Raw genomic sequence first — 22744 nt, forward strand, 5'->3', positions numbered from 1 at the left:
CCGCACCATCCCCTTGGAAAACAGAAATTGGCTAATGAGGAAGTGTCTCAAGGATATCTTATCTCTGTCTTTAGAATTCCATTTCTCCCAGTTGTTGCCACCTAGCATTCAATACATATTTGTTGACTAAGTTAATGAACAAATGAATTGAAATGAAGCTGAATTTATTTTCATTGTAGCACTCATGCATGTACTTTTGGCTAAAATTCTTTTTACGTCCTAATTTCGTAGAGGAAAGCCTTTTGAAAGCTTTTCTTGTGCTTGCTTTTCAGAATACTTCGCATTTTCAAACTTCTTTGATGAGCACCAAGCCTTGCTTTGTCATAAATTTAGAATGTTCAGAATTCGTTTTCCGAATCCTAAGCCCCGCGTGTCTCCCCCCACTGGCTTTCTCTGATTCTTGCCTTAATGCCACAAAGATAAGGCGAAAGCTCTGAGCAAAAGCTAAGTCTGCCTCTCAGTTTTCTCGATAGGGTCTCTCGTAAATTTGGGTGACTAGTGACTTATACGGTCTTTAACGTTTCACTTCTGCATAATGTTTCTCCCTCATACCACAGATAATTCTGATTCACCTGTTCGGTCGAGACCAGTTGGATGTCGAGAATTTGCTCTGTTGTGCGTCCTTAGCATTGCAAAGTCCAAGTTCGCTTTTGTCCTGCGTACAGGACAGCCTGCAATCTGCTGACTTAAATCTGTAGTGACAAATTTCGATGTATTTTTCTCTGCACTACGTGAACTCAGACTTGCTCTGAAATTCTAGGTATGACCCTAGCAATGAAAAGGCAGCCTTTATGAGAGACAAAACCTCATCGTCATTCTGCTGCCTGCGCAGCAAATTGATTAGATTGTTCCCACGTCTAAAAGGAGGGTAAATACTAAGCTGATTTACTGTGAAGTCTAAAGTTAATTTAAATTGTTAGTAGATGTTTTATGACGACAGAGGATTCTGAGTTTTTAGTACCCGCTAGGTACCTTTCATATGTCTTGTTGTTGGGCAACCAGTCATGATGCAGCCTAAGTGTGAGTTTTCCCTTGATCCTTTTCACTCCTGCAGTGGCTATGCAGGATTGTAAATGTTATATTCAGAAAAACTCTAGATGGGTTACTTACACCACTGAGTTAAACTAACTGGCGATCGTCATCCCGGTGCTTTCCCTTGTAAATGACGTGATGACTGGGCCCGGCGCTCATAGTTTTCAACCTTCACAGTCTCAGGACGTCTTTATCCCACGTTCCTTCCTTTGGTCTTTGTGTGAGTCTCACGTGATGGTGAGGAGATGGCCAAGATGAAGGGAAGCCGAAGCGGGTCAGGAGTGGGCATTCCGAGCTGAGCGAGGAGCATAAACAAAGGTGTCAGGGAGGGACAGCACAGGATGCTTGGGAAACCGCAGACAGTTGCGCAACCTCTGTAATAAGGCAGGAAATGGGAGGAGGTGAAGCCGGACAGGTCGGCAAGGCCAGGTGGGGAATGACAAGACCAGGTGGGGAGGGACAAGGACGCGGTGCGGTGCTGTGTGGGGGCCTCCTCATGTAGTACAGGGAGCCTCCCGGGGGTGAGCCAGGAGCGATGCTGTTAGACTTACACTTAACATGCGTGACTCGGGCAGCTGGGCGGAGGTTGGGGGGACTTTGAAGAGCACAGGCCTGGAAGAAGGAAGTCAGATGGGGAGGGAGCATGGAAGCCCAGGAAAGAGATGATAAGGGCCCACAGGAGGGTATTAGAAATGGGGAGGTTGGGCTGAATCTGAGGGATATTTTAGGGGAGGGGAGGGGCGGGGCTGTTTGGCTGGCTGGTTGGGTGGATCTGGGGAGGGAAGGAATGAACCCCAGTTCTGGCGGGTGCAGGGCGAGACCACGGTTGTTGGCAGCTGGGACTGACAACTCAGGAAGAGCGGCAGCAGGGTCGTCCTTCAATTCAGCAGGATTTACAGAGGGCCTTCCTCAAGGTCAGGTAGCTGGAAGATGGTGAATGGGGTGCAGGAGACGTTCAGTTTGAGGTTCTGGTGGCATACTCACGGACAAATGTCTGACGGTGGGAAATGGAACTTTGAAGCTGGAAGGAGGGGTGTGGGCCAGAGGTAACAGATCCGTGAGTCCCCAGCTCATAACCGGTAGTCGAAACTGAGAGTCAATTTATCTACCCAGGGAGCACGTGGCAGAAGGGGAACAATGGGCTTGGTAAAACTCTAGAAGATGTAAACATTAAAATGTTTATAGAAGTCCCTTTATTGTTTAATAGGTAATCCATGCACATTATATGAAATCCAAAGGGTTTAAAAGGCATATAAAGATAGTGAGTCTTTCTCCAACCTTGTCCCCTGTCTGTCGTGCTCCCAGCGCTGGGGGCTGCCCGCTTTACTGCTTTCTCGTGTAATCTTTCAAAGATATTCTCTACATACGCAAAGATTTCTGTGGTTGTTGGAATTATTTCACACAGTACCATGTAGTGTTCACTCTGGTCTTTTCGTTCTACTTAAAGATCCCTAATTACACACGCTGGAGGAATATCCCAGAAGAAGAGGGGAAGAGAGCTTGGGAATGATAGCATTTCCCCAGAGGAGGCAAGAGGGAGGGGGGCACAAGGACACAGGAGGAGGCATGGTTTTGAACGGGAGAAGGGCCACCTCTGAAAATCATGTTGTAGGTGACGAAGCCGGGGTAAGGAATGGGGGTGGGGAAGATAACAGTGAATGTTAACTGTCCAGTACACATCATTGGGAATCAGTAGAGACTGATTCTCATAGCTGGTCTACACATTTTTTTAAGTTGAACTGGGGGGAAAAGAGTAGTGTATGAGAAAGTTAATGAATCTGGGCCCTCATGCCACTTGGCAATACGAGCCCCCAAAACACAGGGCTGCAGAGCCTTTTTAGAGAAAGGGAGCTACTTTTCTCATATAAATCAAACCGACAAGGTCTTTCATGGCCCGAGAAGCTGCCGTACGAAGAGAAGCTGAAGGGCATACCCACTGCATTTAATAAGGTGTGCAGGAGTCAACCGCCCCCGCTCTAGGCAGGCAGGGACGACAGTTACATGGGGCGGGGTCACCATGATTCCCAGGCTCAGTTTCTAACTAAGCCACCCAATAACTGCATTTCCTTCAGTGTATCCTGAGTTAACCGAAGCCTGTGGACGGATGACCCGAGTTCTCCCTCCTTTTAACTGTCTTGTTATACTAAATGTATTAACGTTGCCTTAAACCTTTTCGGGGAGCAGCATGAGGTTTTCTTTTTTAGAAGAAAATTTTATTTTTCACAGTAGAGACAGTTTGAATATTCATATTATGAATTCTCTGTAAACACACAAACAAAATTTAACTTGGAATACAGGTAGCCACGTATAATCTTTTTTTTTTAATTGAAGTATAGTTGATTTACAAGATTGTGTTTCAGATGTACAGCACAGTGATTTGGATATATATGTATGTGTATATATTTTTTCAATTCTTTTCCATTATTGAATATAGTTCCCTGTGCTATACAATAAATCCTTGTTGTTTATTCTGTATATGGTAGTGTGTATCTGTTAATCCCGTACTCCTAGTTTATACCTCCCCCCTCCCCTTTGGTAACCATAAGTTTGTTTTCTACGTGAGTCTGTTTCTGTTCTGTAAATAAGTTCATTTGTACTCTTTCTTAAATTCCACATATGAGATATATAATATTTGTCTTTCTCTGACTTCATTTAGTATGATAATCTCTACGTTCATCCATGTTGCTGCAGATGGCATTAGTTCATTCATTTTTATGGCTGCGTTATTCCATTCTGTGTGTGTGTGTGTGTGTGTGTGTGTATGTGTGTGTATGTGTCTATATACACATGTGTGTGTGTATACACACGCACACACACCACATCTTCTTTATCCATTCATCTGTTGATGGACAACATCATGAAGTTTTAAGTGCAAATGCTCAATCTATTTAAATGGGGAATATGTTTTTTAAAGACTGGAGTTATCACTCGATTTTAGGGTCCTCTGTCTTAGATGTCTTGGAAATCATAACAAAAACTCGTCTGGTGAGTTTAGATCTTGGCATAGGAAATTGGATAGTCATGAGGACTGCTTCATCCCACAGAAAAACTGACGTACCCCTCTGGTGATAACAGTATTCACAAGTTATTGGTACAGCTGTCATCTTCCTAGAGCAAGCAGGATAAAAGCTGAAGTTCTTACAATCCAATTTCCCTTTTTAGATCCTCCATGAAGACCCTCATCCTTCTTTTGGCTTTTGTTACCAGACCATCCTGCTACAGTAGAACTGACTGTAGTCTTAACTTTCTTTAGTTACCTTCCAGGCCTGAGGATATCATTCCATTCAATTCAACAGCTAGTTAGTGAATGCTTAATGTGTTTTTCAAACAGGACTACAAAGAGGAATAAGCCTTGGTTCTTACCCTCATGGGGCTCAAACTTTAATAAAAAGACATTCAAATATAAACAATTATAACCCAGTGTTACAAGTGCTCTGAGGGCACAGAGGTGAATGACTAATTCTGTCGGAGGGACTGGGGAGACTTTCACAAAGGGAGGTGAACATAAAGGCTGAATAGCAGTTTTCCAGGCTGAGAGAGGGCGTAAGGTTGAGCCTTGCAGACTGTTGGGGCAGTGAGTTATGTGTGGCCAGAGCACAGGATGAAGAGAACGAGAGAGTAGTGGAATGGTAGGTGGAGACCACTGTTTAAAGGGCTTTACATGTCAGACAAAGGAGTTTGGACTGTATCCTATAAGCAGTTGAACAGTGAAGGCTTTGTGAGGAGGAGAAGATTTAGCAAAATAATTGTAAGCAGGGAGCTAAAGCCATGGAGATTGGTAGAAGGATAGTGCAACAGTTCATTGAAATATGGCCAGGTTCTTAACTAAGGATCTCTTAGGCAAGTGAAGAAGTGATAGAGAAATGGGAAGTCGCTGGGTGAATGAGGCCAGGGCAGATGGGAGAGGAAGGAATTGGGTGGTATGAAATTTTTTATCAGGGAACTGGGAAATGGTCATTAAAAAACAATATCAATAACAACATAGCACACACAAGAAAAGCTACTGATTGGCCAAGGTCAATGGATAGAGAAAAAGAACTATGTATTGCGCATGCTGAGTTCTGTTTGCCCAAGGAGATTCAAGTGGAAATTTCCTATATTGATCTTACGTATTCACTTTCCAAAAAGGATTTTAAAAAAAAAACATAGCAGTAAGATTCCTGTAGTAGAAATAGTAAATCAGTGAACATAGTGGGGATTAACTTAGTTGATATAATTGAGCTTCAAATTTAGTTTGAGGTTCCCTGCAGACAGGGGGAATAAGAGGAAACAATGATTTGTCTATCTCTCAATATTGGATGAAAGAAGCGTGAAACTTTCTAAGGAAACAGCGTAGTTTTCCTGGTTCTAAATAACAGTAACAGCAAAAACAAATAGCTGTCATTTGAGTGCTTGCTGTGGACCAAACCTGTTCTGAGTATATGTAAGATCCTATTCAATCCCCACAACAACCCTATGAACGAGAGGCTGTTTCCCAAATAAAGACTCCATGACACAGGGTATGCAGGACACGCCACACGGCTAGCAAGGAATAGGGCCTGGATTCAAACTCAGGCATTCCTGGACTCTTAGACAGTGTTAATGCTTGGTGTGATTACTGGCTAGTCTCCTTATCAATATTTTTATAACAAAGACAGAAGGAAATTTTATGTGGCTGCTTCTAGTAGCCTTTGATAATTGTGGAAAGCTTGCCATTAAAGACCAAAGAAATGATGACAGTTCTCCATGGATAAAGGTCACTATTGCCCAAAATGTGTTCTATAACATACCTCTAAGATACTCTAAAAAGACTGATTCTAAGGACAGATAAACTTTGGAAGTGCTTGTACTGGAAAGTGCTGATTAATTTGCGTTTGCATTGAAGAGTCCAGAAGTAAAGAAACATGATTAGCTTTGTTTAACCCAGTGTTGGTTACATATACTTGACCTCAGCCCAGTTGTACTGTTCTGTGGAACTCACTTTGGTAAGAAATACAAGTCTGTACTAATGTCTCTGAAAATGAAACCTGGATTTTTCTCACGAAAGTAACTTCTGATTTTCTCCAGTAGTAAAGCCCTACAACCCGAGAGACCAAAATGATCTAGTCTGGAAAAGTCAAAGATAGGTATTAAATCATCTCCTGTAAGAAGAGATAATTCTACGAGGTCTTTTTGTGGAACATCCCACCGTGAGTGACCTGGCTTTCCCATCAAACCACAAAAAAGCATTTCCACCAATAACTTGACAAAATTAATTTGCTATATGGAGCTCTTAATTGTTGTTAACTGATTGAATTTCGATGGATGTCTACCAAACACAGGAACTTTTGCTTCTATAACAATTACTGTTGGATTTTGCTGCGTAAGTTGTTAGATGCGAAGGCCAGTTGTTACTTGAGGCCTCTCCTGGGTTGTGATATAAAAGTGTATTACCAAACACCTGGGACGATATTAGCAGGAATGCAGGTGTAACAGTCATCTCAATGACAGATTAAGGTATACATTTTGAAGATGTGTAGCTAGCGTATGCTCCTGTGTAATGCTACTTGAGGAAGCTGATTCCTTTTCTGGCACTGAAATGTTAGAGGAAGGATCAGTGATGAGTCTGTCAACCTTGTGTGGCTTGGTACTTAGCAAGTGTAAGTTCACAGAACCCATGGCTAATGGAAACATCCAGGAGACTGTTGAAAAGACAGGTCTGGAGTCTAGAAGAGAAGCCTGGACTGAGGAGTAATGGGTTGGGGAGGTTGGGTCATGGGTGTAGAGGAGGTGGAAGCCTAGCGAGAGGACAGGGTCCTCTTAGGAAGAGAACACGTGTGGAAAGAAGACCAAGGACCTCCTGGTGTACTTGATGGTAACTGGCTATGCCCAGATAGAAATGGTTTCCTGGTTTGTATTACTTATGTAAATGGATGACTTCTGCAGATGACCAACCCCTTTTTTATTTTCCTGCTATGTGGATAATTAAAGTTGACCTCTTTCTGTATCTCCAAATTCTGGGTTACCTTTTGGTACCACTCCATCTGCTATCTACAATTTATAAGTAAACCCGTATGATCCTTTTCCTGTAATTTCCTAGTAAATCAAAGTGATTATTTCAAAGATAGAAATAACCTATATTCTTAGCTTAAACAATGAGCATAATTCCCAGTCCTTTTGCATTAGTGTAAGGTTTGTCACCATGGAACTAAACAATATCCCACACACTAGAAGGTGAGCTCTTGAAGGGTAAGGGACTGTGTCTCGCATATGTTTCTCTCTGTAGTGCTGGTGTAGGCTTTACATGTTGATTCAATTAATGGATAAATGTCCTTTGGAGTTTTCTTGTTCCCTGCCAGATTTCTTGGCTGGTTTTTCTACATCTGTGACTCTATTTCTGTTTTGTCAGTAAGTTCATTTGTATCATTTATTTCAGATTCCATATATAAGCGATATCATATGGTATTTGTCTTTCTTTGTCCGACTTGCTTCACTCTGCATGACAGACTCTAGGTCCATCCATGTCTCTACAAATGACCCAATTTCATTCCTTTCTATGGCTGAGTAATATTGCATTGTATATAAGTACCACATCTTTTTTTTTTACATCTTTATTGGAGTATAATTGCTTTACAGTGGTGTGTTAGTTTCTGCTTTATAACAAAGTGAATCAGTTATACATATGCATATGTTCCCATATCTCTTCCCTCTTGCGTCTCCCTCCCACCCTCCCTACCCCACCCCTCTAGGTGGACACAAAGCACGGAGCTGATCTCCCTGTGCTATGCGGCTGCTTCCCACTAGCTATCTGTTTTACGTTTGGTAGCGTATATATGTCCATGCCTCTCTCTCGCTTTGTCACAGCTTACCCTTCCCCCTCCCCATATCCTCCAGTCCATTCTCTAGTAGGTCTGTGTCTTTATTCCTGTCTTCATCCCACGTCTTTTTTTATCCATTCATCCGTCGATGTACATTTAGGTTGCTTCCATGTCTTGGCTATTGTAAATAGTGCTGCTGTGAACATTGGGGTGCGTATCTTTTTGAAGTATGGTTTTCTCTGGATATATGCCCAGGAGAGGGATGGCTGGATCATATGGTAGTTCTATTTTTAGTTTTATGAGGAACCTCCATACTGTTCTCCATAATGGCTGCACCAATTAACATTCCCACCACCAATGTAGAAGGGTTCCCTTTTCTCCACACCCTCTCCAGCATTTATTGTTTATGGAGTTTTTAATGATGGCCATTATGACTGGTGTGAGGTGACACCTCATTGTAGTTTTGATTTGCATTTCTCTGATAATTAGTGCTGTTGAGCATCTTTTCATGTGCTTTTTGGCCATCTGTATGTCTTCTTTGGAGAAATGTCTGTTTAGAACTTCTGCCCATTTTTTGATTGGGTTGTTTGGTTTTTTGACATAGAGCTGCATGAGCTGTTTGTATATTTTGGAGATTAATCCCTTGTTGGTCGCTTTGTTTGAAAATATTTTCTCCCACTCTGTGGGTTGTCTTTTATATCATTTTCCACTGGACTGAAAACACTGAAGTTGTTTAGGTTAACCCAGACTTGAACATTTCCTGGGCTTATTTTGGGGCTCTCTTTTAAATTCATTGTCTGAAAATACTGAGAAGTGTCTGCATACAAAATTCTGCAGGCATGTACACAGCGTCTTTCTCTTATGTACACGGTTAAACTTGATTCCTCCATAGTAGGAGAGAGCATTAGAAAATTATTGACTTCATTGGGGAAATAATCTTTTTTGCTGTGAGAAATAATATTTTGAATTTAGAACCTTTTTTTTTTTTTTTTTTTTTGCGGTACGCAGGCCTCTCACTGTTGTGGCCTCTCCCGTTGCGGAGCACAGGCTCCGGACGCGCAGGCTCAGCGGCCATGGCTCACGGGCCCAGCCGCTCCGCTGCATGCGGGATCTTCCCGGACCGGGGCACGAACCCGTGTCCCCTGCATCGGCAGGCGGACTCTCAACCACTGTGCCACCAGGGAAGCCCTAGAACGTATTTTTTATAAGAGCTTTATCAAGATATAATTCACATACCATAAAATTAACGCATTTAAAGTGTCTATGTCACTGGTTATTAGTGTATTCACAGAGCTGTGCAACCATCGTCACGTAAGCAATTTTAGAACAATTTCCTCACCCCAAAAAGAAACCCCATACCCATTTTCAGTCACTCTCCATTTCTTCCAAACAACCGCACCCCAGCCCTAGACGGTCACTAATCTTCTTTGTTTTATATGGATTTGCTTCTTCTGGACATTTCATATAAATGGAGTAACACAATACATGGTCTTTTGTAAGTGGCTTCTTTCACGTAGCCTAATATTTTAAAGGAACACACCTATGTTGTAGCATGTATCAGTACTTCGTTCTTTATTGCTGAATGATATTCTATCGCATAGAAATACCACATTTTAAAACATTCATGTGGCAGTTGATGGACATTTGAGTTGCTTCCACTTAATGGCTGTTACGGATAATTCTGCCGTTGAACATTTGTGCACGAGTACTGGGACTTACTTTAAAGAAATGATCCTGTAGTTTCTGTCATTGTAATAGAGGAGACCGTAGGATCAAATATGGCAAGAGTATATAGCAGGGCATGCCAGGAAGTGAAAAATAGGCCATCAAGATAAACTTACTGGGAGAATTTAAGGCCAAGTCTTAACTACTCGTGAGGGATTCAAGCCAGGACACACAAAGCCTAAAATTATGCTTCTCCTAGAGACCGTTACAGCATTTTGCTGACCACAAACAATGAAAGTTTAATATTTTACTGTATTTGTCTGAAAAGTGAAACACACTTTTCCCAATGGTACTATTCCTGGAGACTAGAGTTCCTCACTTCTAAAACCTTTCCAGTCCTAGTGTGCTTTGTGTATGGTTAAGACTAGTCACGGTCGTATTTGTCTTGGGTTTTGTCTGTCTGCTTTCTTTCCAGGTATAACAGGATTTTTTTGAATGAATTCTTCTCTTCTTGTGTTGAACTTTTGATTAATACATTTACTCTTGGACAATACTGTGTTAGTCCTTGATCAGGAATTTGTGAAAAAATATCTCACTCATTGAAGATTAAAAAAAAAAAACTAAAGCCCATTAATACTGTCAGGTTCTGTCTCATGGAGCTCAAGCAAGATATAGATCACTATGTCAAGGGCAAATCCTGAGAACAGAGTATATGTAAGTACATTAACCCTGTAGACTTGGTCTGAACAGTGCATTACAGCAGTAATCTGTGGACAGAATTTTATCATTCTGTCACATGCCCAGCAGATTTGGTGGAATCTAAGGAAATCTCATGCTAGTGATCTTAGCTCAGTGATTTCATTTAGCCCAGATGCTCAGCTGTGATACACTTTACTATAGCACAGATGATGGAAAATATACAACAATTCCCAGATTCTGGGGTAGCTACAATCATGACTGGGGAGGGGGGGCAAGAATTAAAGAGAGCAAATGGTGAATCAGTTTCTAAGCGCTCACGCTCGCTCGCTCTCTCTCTCGCTCTCGCTGTCTCTCTCTCTCTCTATATATATATTCTGCCAAGTTCAGTGGGTGTTATTAGATTGCTTTTATTTCAGACAATTTAAGTGCTTTCCTTTGGTAAGAAGCTTCCAGCACACCTGAGGTTCCAAATCCAAAGAGTACACAATATAGAGAAAGAAGTCATAATAATTATGAACACTTAGATTGGGCTGGGTCTGGTTCTAACAAAGTTGTACCTAGGGAATGTAGACCGCACTGGCTCACTGAACCTCCTGGTGGGGTGAGTGTTTAGGTCAGTTGCCCAGCCTCAGCAGCTGGCAGAGCCTGGCGGTGAATCAAGGTCTTTCTAACTCCAGAACCGTCCTCTCAAACCCTGTTCCAATTCCCACCTCAGCCATGGGTGATAAAAGGCACCAAAAAGGCAATGTGTCCAAAAAAACTTCTCGTATTTTTCTTTACTTGCTTCAACATCGCTTTTCATAAGTAAAGGTATTTATTTTTTTGGCTGCCTTGGGTCTTTGTTGCTGCGTGTGGGCTTTCTCTAGTTGCGGCGAGCGGGGGCTACTCTTCGTTGCAGTGGTTTCTCTTGCTGTGGAGCACTGGCTGTAGGCACGCGGGCTTCAGTAGTTGTGGCACACAGGCTCAGTAGTTGTGGCGCAATGGCTTAGTTGCTCCGCCGCATGTAGAATCTTTCCGGACCGGGATCGAACCTGTGTCCCCTGCATTGGCAGGCAGATTCTCAATCACTGCGCCACCAGGGAAGTCCTGCTTCAACATCGCTTTTAAATGCAGATATCACTGGAAGAAATGGTACATTATTATCAAATCCCAGTAAGGTTTATTCAGTAGGAAAGGGGTTGGAATTTAAGAGCTCTACATGCATTACAAGGGGACAATGAGAAGAGGATTAGAAACAAGAGCCGGGGGGGGGGGGGGGGGGGGGTTCCTGCCATTTTTACTGTTTTGCTTAAGGCAGACCTAAAATATGCATATTTTTACTTCCCACCCTGTGAGCGGCTCCATAATTAACACTGGTAGTGCCAAGGCATATTAATGTCTCTTTCCATCTAGTTTAGGGGTATTTTTGACTTTGTGTTTGATAAAATTTTACAGTATAGCTTTAAATATTTTAATTATAATTGAAAAAGGCTCTGTGCAATTTCCAGTTTTTAAAATACCTCACGCCTGCGAAATTTGTCTTTCCCTTTTTTTTTTTAGAAACTGCTAATTTGCTAGATTTATAGTTGCTGTAATAGTTCTGTGTGATTTACTACATTTGCCTGAATCCAGATTGGTGGATATGATTTAGCTGCTTCTAACACTGTATGAGGGTAAAGCTAGATTTCTCTGGGCCTAATCTTTTTAGATGCAGACCTTTGTAGTTGTTCCCACTTTATGAAACGGATCCTGTGTGTGCTCATGCTTTGATATACAGTTTAATGTATAAGACTTGTTAAGACAGTGATCACTGGAAAGTGGTCTTCAATGATATAATTACACACAGTACGGAAGTTCCATTTAAAGAGTACATGACCTACATTGAAAACACTTGGTTGACATCAGTAAATTAATAGAACTTACACAAAGATTGTTGTAATGTTCTTTATTATAACTAGCATGTAGCTTGTTAGGATTGCTAGAGGGACCAGGTGCTTTCATGTTTTCAGCAGGTAGAGGTAAGGCCAATTTGATTTCTCTCTCTTTTTTTTTTTTTTTTGATTTGTTTCTTATATCCATTAGCTAGTTAGGAAAAAATTTTTAATGTAAATTTGTATCTGGACAACCACATTTATACACATGATGACATAAAATTAATCAGATACAGCTACATAGTTGTAGAATGGAGGGATTTTTTTAAGCTCTGTGGAGAGTAAGAAATTAATAATGGATGGGAGACATTTTTGTTTTTGTTTTTTTTTTTTTTTAGCAAGACTGGCTGCAGGAAGAAATTGTGGTGACAGAAACCATGTGAAGTGAATTTGAATTCGTGTTCTTTAGGGAGCTACCAGAGAAATATAATTTACAAGATAATCAAGAACCCAAACAGATTCTCTGTGGAGTCATTGTCTGATGCCTGACATATATTCATCTACGTTGAAATGACTCCACAAATACCGTCTAACAATTAGAGAATCAGTAGGGGTGAAACGTACATGTATAACTTCAAGAAAAGCAAGATATATATCTGTAACAAACAATATAAATTGACAGCCAACTGTTAAAATGAGCAGATTATGTACTTGTGGTTAAGGTTTAAAATGACTCACCCTGGAACAGTGGTATCTCACTGATCTTTTATGGGAATGATATCCCCTATGTGCTTTATAAATACTGCGTCTAAAAATATCCAGCATTACGATGTACTTTAAAAGGTACTGGCATAGAAGTTTTTAAATTTAAGAAAATGACTTAGTTCATAAGGGCTAACTGGCTTCATTTCCCAGCCCCTAACACTGCTCTGTAACCATGACCACATTTATTAGGAAATGTTTAGTAAAAGTTATCTCTAATTCAACTCTTTTTTTTAAGCTTTTTTAAAAATTAATTTTATTTTTATTTATTTTTGGCTGCGTTGGGTCTTCGTTGCTGCGCGCGGGCTTTCTCTAGTTGCGGTGAGCGGGGGCTACTCTTCGTTGCGGTGCGCAGGCTCCTTATTGCGGTGGCTTCTCTTGTTGCGGAGCACAGGCTCTAGGTGCGTGGGCTTCAGTAGTTGCAGCACCCGGGCTCAGTAGCTGTGGCGTGCAGGCTCAGTAGTTGTGGCGCACGGGTTTAGTTTCTCCGTGGCACGTGGGATCTTCCCGGACCAGGGCTCAAACCTGTGTCCCCTGCAGTGGCAGGCAGATTCTTAACCACTGTGTCACCAGGGAAGCCCTAATTCAACTCTTTGCACATCAGTTTTTCTTGGTAATCTTCATCAAAATTTATAAATACCTGTAAAAGAGAACTTAGACTCAAGTCAAAGAACGTTGTATTTTACTTGGTTTCTGGCCAAGATACCTCCTTTTGAGCTATTTCGGGTGCTATTTCTGGCTTTTCGAACCTTTGGCATGACAGCTTGTCCTGCCTCAGAGCTTCAGGAAAAAAACTATTCCCTCAAATAAGTTTGTTATTGAGCTCAATAGAAGTTTTATGTATGCCACATATTTGTTTAGGGGAGGTCACTTGTTTGGTTCACTGAACCCTGTTCTGGTAAATTTAGATTTGAACGAGTACTGTGGGAACCTTGACCGTACATTTACAAAATCAACATGTCCTGGTAGGCTTCTGATAAAGATAAGGTTAGCTTTTGCTTTAAGGCATCTTCTTCTCCTACCATTTGTGCAGTGGTAGGTAATATATGAAGTGAAAAAAATTTAAAAGCCATAGTTGGGCTTGAAAACAAGATGAACATTTCTGTGGACCAGAAATGGGGAGTTGGGGGGAGGGGGAGTGCAGGACGTGGTGAGCAGTGTGTGGGGCTCACACGCTGGTCAGTGGACTTTCGAACTCCTGCTGGAATAACAGGAATTAAAATTCTCCTCACCAGGTCAGGGCTCAGAGCCAGATTTGAAATCAGGGTCCTGCCAAAACACACCTGGAGAGAGACAGACACATACTCACTTATATTTGCAAGGAAAATGAAAAAGAGAACCATTTGGACTGCAGCAGGGGACTACAGCTTATATGTATGTAGCCATGGACCTAATGCATAGAACCTAGGGAAGAAGTGAGAAGTATGGTTGAGAAAGGGGAGCATCACAGCCTTGAAGCCAGGACCTGAACCATGCTGCCTGGTGATGAAATTAGCAATAATTGCATTCATATCACTCAATGTAGGAGCTTCAAACTACCAATATAAGATCTAGCCGTAGACTAGAGGCCCTGAGACCCTGCTGCCTGAGTGGAAACAGCCATGAAACCACTTGACAGAGAACAGTCAGTTGAGGAGAGAGAAATAGAATGGAGAACACTCAAACACGAAATATAGCAGAAAACACACCCTATCCCTTTCAAAACGTCTCCAAACCAAAATCCAAAACACACGCAGACTTGAGATAGCCCCCGCAAACTGGCCATCAGATGATGAATTAAGCCTAGACGAAAATAAAATAAAACAGTCCAACAAAGATTGTAAGTACGCTCAAAGACATACATAAGGAAATACCATTTATGAAAGACAAAAATAAGGAAATAACATTTATTAAAATAAATTAAAAAACAGAAATTGATGAAGTACAGATGGATCTGGAAAAGACATCTTTGGAAATTAAAAACTATCATCATTGAAGCTACTGAACTCAATAGACAGGGTAAATTCTAGGCTGGACCCGGTCAGGGAAGATAAGGAATTGAAAAGATGATGCTGAGGACTTTACACAGCACTAAGAAAAACAGATAAATATCAAATAAGCAATTAAAGAAAGATGGGGAATTGACCACAAGACTCTAACATACACCTAGTACAAGTTTCAGAAGAGAGAATGGAGGAAATGGCAGAGAAGCAACATTTGAAGCGATAAGAGCCGAGAATCTTCCAAAACTGAAGAATGATGTGGGTCTTTAAGGAAATGGTCTCCCGAGAGAAATTTCAAACATCTGGGAAGGCAAGAAAGGCCTATGTAGAGCAATTGGTATTCTTTACAGCTCAGCTTTGGGAAGCCCTGGCTGATTCAAATGAGCTTTTTCTGTTTTTCAGTGGAAAGCATAAGAAACAGAAGTGCGGTGGCTTGTATGTATTAAACCATGGTTTCTGAACAAGGGCACTCAGAAATAACTCAGTAAAGGAGAGCTCTGTGGGAAACTAGACCCAGAGAAAGACGTCTCTGGAAAAGGTGGTCTCCTGTCAGTAACTTTGTGAAAAGTAAGTGGGAGGATAGTAATCGTTTGTTGTACTGTCCTGAAGTCCATGTCTAAAAACAATGTTTTCAAAAAGAGCATCGTGGATGACCCACTCTGGTAGAAAGAAAAGTCTTGAATAGGATTCTACATAAAAAGGTGTTACCAACTGGGACATTTCAATGAAGGTGGATTTCTTTTAGTGAACACTTCAAGGGAAAAAAAAGAGAAGATAATTCCTATCAAATGAAACCTTGTGAACATTGGATGCTGCTTCAGGTTCACGGAAACATTTCGATGATTGTCAGTTAAGCGGCCAGAAATTGGATTTAATTAATGTGAACAACTGCTTATGGTGGTTCACACCCAGAGGACCTATGTGTACAATCTGGCTGAGGGTAAACTTATTTTGATGAATTTCTTCTTATTACTGCTTTGTCAAAGCAGATGGCTATGAAACAAACTGCACATATAACTCTCCCTGAAGATTGACAGCAGATAGGATTTCAATCAATACAGATAGGATACTATATTCCTGTAAATGAAAAAGATCATAGATTGATTTTCCTGTATGACTTTAAACAAATTCCTAGAAAACTTGTAACGTTAGGTCCAGGGTAGAGCTTTAAACAAAAGACAAGCCAAAAACAAAAATAGATTGGATTGAAATAAAATCATCTTCGGTGCAGAGATCCAGCATTTTGAAACTAGGCATTTCGGAAGACGTGCCATCCCCGAGGGACGATGGGAAAACTCTTCTGCCTGCCCGCCACTTGCCTCTCACGTCTTTTCTCATAGACAGACATCTCCCACATTTGTGGATAGGACATTCTCTAACCCGATGAAACAGCATCTGTGAACCACAGAAATCCATCATCTTATTTTGGTATTCATCGTAACTGGAAGAAAGGTATAGAGTTCTGCTCATTTGCTGGGTATCAAATAACAGGTGTCCTCCGTTGGAATTGTACTCTCAGCAATTCTAAAGCAAGAAGGAAATCTATACCCCTATGTGTATTTATTAAAAAGCAGAAAAATAAGAAAAATGATTTAAGCGTTCAACCTAAAAGCTAGAGGAAAAACACAGGAAGTTACAGAACTTTGTTTTTGTTGCTTTTTGTTGTTTTTTGTTTGGTTGGTTTTTGCGGTATGCGGGCCTCTCACTGTTGTGGCCTCTCCCGTTGCGGGGCACGGGCTCTGGACGCGCAGGCTCAGCGGCCATGGCTCACGGGCCCAGCCGCTCCGCGGCGTGTGGGATCTTCCCGGACCGGGGCATGAACCCGCGTCCCCTGCATCGGCAGGTGGACCCTCAACCACTGTGCCACCAGGGAAGCCCTGGGTTTTTTTAATTTATTTAATTTTGGCTGTGTTGGGTCTTCGTTGCTGCGCACGGGCTTTCTCTAGTTGCGGCGAGCAGGGGCTACTCTTCGTTGCAGTGTGCAGGCTTCTCATTGCGGTGGCTTCTCTTGTTGCAGAGCACAGGCTCTAGGCAGGCAGGCTTCAGTAGTCGTGGCACGTGGGCTCAGTAGTTGTGGCGCATGGGCTTAGTTGCTCCGCGGCATGGGGGATCTTCCCGGACCAGGGCTCGAACCCGTGCCCCCTGCATTGGCAGGCAGACTCCTAACCGCTGCACCACCAGGGAAGTCCCAGGACATTGTTAATGGACATAAAAGGAGACCAGAGTAACTGAAGAGCTTCACCATATTCCTGGATATGAACACTCAATAACACGGAGTCAGCTCTTCCCATCTTAATCTATACAGTCAGTGTAAGTGAAACCCGGAATTTCAACAAGGATTTTCCTGAAATATGAAATCTTGACACTAAAATCATAGGGGGGATGATCAGAGAGGTCTGAAGAGCCAAGAGAATTTTTAAGACAAGACAAAGTGGGAGCGAGATGGCCTACCAGACAGACGATGTATTTAAAGCCATAGTGTGGAATTGCACAGGGACAGACAGATAAACCAACAGCAGAGACTAGAGAGCTCAGAAGCACACTTGTGTATTTATGGATGTTTGATGTATTATATAAATGCCATAGAAATCAGTGGACAAAAGGTGGACTACACAATGAATGGGGCTGGCTTAATAAGTTATCTGTGTGGGGACAGTAAAATTAGATTTTATGTTCACACCAAACATAAAAGATGCTGCGTCAAGTCCTAACTGTGAAAAACAAAATTTTGAACTTTAAAATGTAGGTGTAAGGAAGATTTTCTTAAAACGTAAAAAGCAGGAAACATGGAGGAGTGTTTTGAAATTAAAAACTGTTGTACAATAAGATGCCAAGAATAAAGTTAAAGGTCAGCTATGCTAAGATATGTGTAGGAGATAATATCTGCTGTGCATATAACTGGCAAAGGATAAGCATCTCGAACATATCCAGAACGTGAATAAGACAAAGACAACCCAGTAGGGAAATGGGTAAGGAAATATGAAAAGCCAACTAACATAAAACAAGTTCAGCCTCGGGGAATTCCCTGGCGGTCCAGTGGTTAGGGCTCTGTGCTTTCACTGCCAAGGACGTGGGTTCGATCCCTGGTCAGGGAACTAAGATCCCACAAGCCACGCGGTACGGCCAAAACAGAAAAAGTTCAGCCTCACCAGTAGTCAGAGATGTGCCCATTAAAATATACCCATCAACCAAAACTTAAATGTTTGGTAACACCAAGTATTTGATGAAGATGTGACCAAATGGAAAATCTCACTCACTGCTGGTGGGAGAGTAAATAGGTATAAAATCTCTTAGGAGAGCAGTTTGGTGATCTGTAGCAATGTTGAAGATGTTGCTAGAACCCAGCAATTTTACATCTACATATATTCTGTAAAGAATCTCTTCAACAGGTATCCAAGGAGACAGGTAGACAGAAGTTCATTGCGTCACTCTTTGTAATAGTGACAAGTTGGAAACAACCTAAATGTTCATTGACAGGAGAATGTTGTTGGCATATTCAAGCAGCAGAATAATACCTTACAGCCGTTAAAATCATGAACTATTATGTATCAACATGGATAAATCTCCAAAACGGTGTTGAAGGCAAAAAGCAACTCTTAGAATGGTATGTACATGCTTCAACAGAGTTCTTAAACATAAAGTTTAAGAACATGCAAAATAATGCTATTAGATTGAATCACGTGAAATGGCCATTTATGTAGGGTCGAAAAAGCCGAATCTCAGCAAGCCAGTATTTGTGGATGCATTCGTGGTAATGATGGTCGTGGAACTCAGGATGGCATTATCTCCTTGGGGGCATTGGTGAGCGGGGAACTGATATCATAGTAGGGAGAATCTGTGGGGAAGCTTCAGCTGTAACTGTCATATTTTATTTCTTCAAAGAAATTTGAAGAAAATATGGCAAATGTTAAATTTATTAAAGCGCTGTGGTGGGTACGTGGGTACACTCTTACTATGTTCTTGCACGTTGCTGTTGAAAATATTTGATGATTTTTTTAAGCAAAGCGAAGTGTTGACAGAGGTATAAGAATTGTAATCTCATGACAGTATAAGGAAATATTTACAAAATGATTAACTCCTTTGCTGCTTAATTATGTAAACATAGCACTCATAAGGCTTTTGAGTATAGAAGATTGAAAAGCATCTCCCCCTCACATATTCCGGGCAGACGCTTCAAATTTTATTTTGTTTTTTTAGCATCACTAAAATCGTCGTCATAAAAACCATTCATTAAGTGCCTCCCTTTTGCTTGCTATTGTGTTTGGTGGTGGTCAGATGTATCTCTCTGCCATTGTATAAGAAATCTGGTGATGATATTCAATTTTCCTTTTTTTTTTTCTTTCCCACTTCTTTGATGCCGAACAGGAATCTGCAAGCAGAATATGATCGTCTCAAGCAGCAGCATGAACATAAAGGCCTATCCCCACTGCCGTCCCCTCCTGAAATGATGCCCACCTCTCCCCAGAGTCCCCGGGATGCTGAGCTCATTGCTGAGGCCAAGCTACTGCGTCAACACAAAGGCCGCCTGGAAGCCAGGATGCAAATCCTGGAAGACCACAATAAACAGCTGGAATCACAGTTACATAGGCTAAGGCAGCTGCTGGAGCAAGTGAGAGCCACCTCTCTGTAACATGGGATATTTACAAAACATCATTTTCCCCTCTTCAAACTAAACACTAGAACTCCGAGTCCTTTTCAGAACTGTACTAAGCATTGATTTGTTAATTACTTAGTATGTGCCTAGCAAAGTGCTAGATATCAAGGGATAGAAGAAGAGGAGGAACAACTAGCATGTCATTTTATAGTTGTTCCAGATTGTTTCCTACAAAAATGTCTTTTATTTGACTGATTTAAAATTCATCTTGGGAAAAAAAATACAGAAACGTTTCCACTAGTTACCTCAAAGTGAAAATTTTACCTCTTGAAATGGAACTCTTTTTTTTTTTTTTTTTTTTTTGCGGCATGCGGGCCTCTCACTGCTGTGGCCTCTCCCGTTGCCGAGCAAAGGCTCCAGACGCGCAGGACCAGCGGCCATGGCCCACGGGCCCAGCCGCTCCACGGCATGTGGGTTCTTCCCGGATCGGGGCACAAACCCGTGTCCCCTGCATCGGCAGGCAGACTCTCAACCACTGCGCCACCAGGGAAGCCCAGAACTCTTTTTTTTTTTTCTTTTCCAATTAGTCTTATTTTCTGGTATACCTTTGGGTTTTTTCTTTTGATAATCCCCAAAACATAATTTTTTTAAGTCGCCATTGAAAATATAGCAGGATATTGCATTGTGGGAGGCCCTACCTGCACACAGTCCTGGCTTTCTGGGAATTTAAAAATTTGAGATACGTTCTCTCCATCTTGTTCTTTAATACTTCACAAAAATAAGAATTCTCCACTACATTTTTGTGGTCTCATATGGTTTCACCATTCTCACATGACCTTCTAAATCTTTCAGCTATTTAGGCTAATCATTTTCTATATCGTATTCCACCGTAGCTGTAATGTGTTTCAAACTTAGAAGGGGGTACAATTCAGGTACACAGACAGTGTCCATGGATCTTATCACCAGTGAAATTTCCCAAATGTAACCATCTTTGGGAGGTTTCTAAGTAGGAAAAGTCGTAATTTCTGAGTTTTGAGTGTCTGTAATAGGTATATATTTGTTTGCGTGTTTTATTATGAAAAATAATTCTCTTTTCTTTTGAATGCCTCAGCCCCAGGCAGAGGCCAAGGTGAATGGTACAACGGCGTCCTCTCCTTCTACGTCTCTTCAGAGGTCAGACAGCAGCCAGCCGATGCTGCTCCGGGTGGTGGGCAGTCAAACTTCGGAATCCATGGGTAAGTAAGTGTCTGTCTCAGCTACTCCTGGATTTTGTTCTCTCCTAAGGTCTGGAAATGGTGAACTGTTTGCGCAGAGGTTTAAATCATCTGCTAAATTATCTAATATCGGTTCCGGACAAGGGAGTGTCATAAATGCCTTTGGGGTACGAAGATGAAAGACATAGTCCTAGCCCGCAAAGGACTGGCTGTTCAGTTAGAACAAGGCAACGTGGTACTAAAGTTTCATTCATTTCGGAGATCAGAGAAGGCTTTTCGACGAATTGATATTTGTGAAGGGTTTTAATTGATATTTGTGAAGGGTTTTGAAGGCTGGAGTAGGAACTGAGCATATGTTGAAGAAGGTATAGCATAACTGAAGATGTAGAGATGAGGGCCTTGGGCCAAGGGCAGGAAGGAGCCACTGGTCCAGTTAGATAGGGTCCAAGCAGGAGGTGGGGTCGGGGAGGAAGGAAGGCTGCAGAGGAAGGTTGGGGGTCACATTATAGTGACATGAATATTGGGCAGAGGTGTGTGGTCGGTGTCAGGGAGCCTCTGAAAATCATTTAGCAGGGGAGAAATAGCTAAAAAGATGTACTCCGGCAGTTTTATCTGCCCCAAAGTAAAAATAAAACTTTTACAGGTTGAAAGACTCATTAGGAGGCAATCACAAAGGCCAAGTTATGGGACTTATTTGAAGATAGAGTACCCAAGGCCAGGGGACTGACTGGAAAATGTAAGGAAAGGCAATGAGGGGAGAGGATTTGGCTGGAAGAAGATAATGATCCTTTTGAATGTGGAAACACTGTGTTTGTGTTTGTTTTAGGAGGGGGTAAAAGGACAGTCTGGAGAGATCTGAGAGTGAACTCCACAGAATTGATAGCTGCAAGGCGTGAGATGAGAAATACATAAGAAAGGTGCTTGGATACAGCGCCTCGGGGAAGACCTCCGTTTGGGTGATGGGGTAGTGAAGGAGTGGGGAGTAGTGTTGGAAAGGTTACCGAAGAGGGATTACTGAATAATGGCCTCCAAGACCAAAAAACGAAGCAGGGCAACCCCTTAAAGTACAATTAGGAAGTTTATTGTGCGCGGCAGCAGGTGGACGGTGATCCCCTGCCACCGAAAGGGGTACAGGGGGACTTAAAGGGGCCAAAGCATGTATGCACGGCTGGAAACTGGGGCTTTCTCCTCCCCTCTGGGCGGGGGCGGGTGGGGTGGTCTCAGGACCATTAACCATCTGCGCCAGCAACGGGCATTCTTCCAGTTTTTGTATCAGATGAAGGTAAGGATAAAAAGCTGACAGGGAACTTGTCTGGCTTGGGCACAGTCCGTCACACAGAAAGGGGAGGGAGGAGGCAGGCCTGTGTGCCCAGGATGGAGCTGACAGAATGGAGTCAGTGTGGCTCAGCCACACAGGCAGGCCTAGGTTTCGGGAAGAAGGTGAGTGCCAGAGGTCAAAATGCTGAAAAGGGCTCAGTCGAAATGAAAATAAATTACAGCTCAGTGGATCACCGGAAGCGCAGTAGCTGAAAATGCTTCCTCAGAAGTGGCTAAGAGAAGGCAAGTGGGAGAGGTCTGTCTTTTCACGGAAATAAAAGGTCAGGTAATCTTGAAAATGAGTGTGGCTTGAGGAGAGAGAGGGTCTTTAGACCCTAATGGAACATGATCAAGTAACACTGAGGGCGGAGATGTGTGTAGACCACATGGTCAGCCAGGTCTGGTGGTGGTCTTCAGTAGTCTTCTCTGCCTAGGACGGGTTCCAAGAAAACTGGAGTTCATGAGGCGTTCCAAGAAAACTGGAGTTCATGAGGCAAATAAAAGGTCAGAACAAGTAAAGCATTTTGCAGGGGTAATGAAGCCATTGTTAAAAGGACCGTGACAGGTGGTTGCCGGCCATCTGCTTACTGGTTTTTCTTGTTGTGCTAGGCTAGACAATAGGGGGTTTTATGAAGGCCACAAATACTTGCTCTGTTCCCCCTCCTCTCGTGACTCTTCTCCTCTCGTGAGGCCCAGCATGCTCTACGCTTGCTTTTTCCTGGGTCCTAAACTGGGTTTACTTGACCCTCTTACCTCACAGAAAGGAAGAGACCTGGGACTCCTTGAGTCACACTGAAAGCTCTGTCGCCTGGTCCCATGGTGTGTCGAAGAATTCATTTTATACTTAGGCTCT

The 22744-nt window shown here is 42.2% G+C and overlaps 1 protein-coding gene across 3 annotated transcripts in view; it reads left to right on the forward strand.

Moving 5' to 3' along the window:
* Nucleotides 1-22744, forward strand: part of DMD (dystrophin) — a 2123521-nt gene that overhangs the window by 2067620 nt on the left and 33157 nt on the right. For all 3 annotated transcript variants that reach the window (XM_060138437.1, XM_060138436.1, XM_060138438.1), the window contains 2 exons: nucleotides 19132-19375; nucleotides 20472-20595. In XM_060138437.1, the coding sequence (XP_059994420.1) occupies nucleotides 19132-19375; nucleotides 20472-20595 (368 nt within the window). The remainder of the gene's footprint in view (nucleotides 1-19131; nucleotides 19376-20471; nucleotides 20596-22744) is intronic.

This window comes from Lagenorhynchus albirostris, chromosome X, assembly GCF_949774975.1.
Source record: "Lagenorhynchus albirostris chromosome X, mLagAlb1.1, whole genome shotgun sequence".
NCBI classification, from domain to species: Eukaryota; Metazoa; Chordata; class Mammalia; order Artiodactyla; family Delphinidae; genus Lagenorhynchus; species Lagenorhynchus albirostris.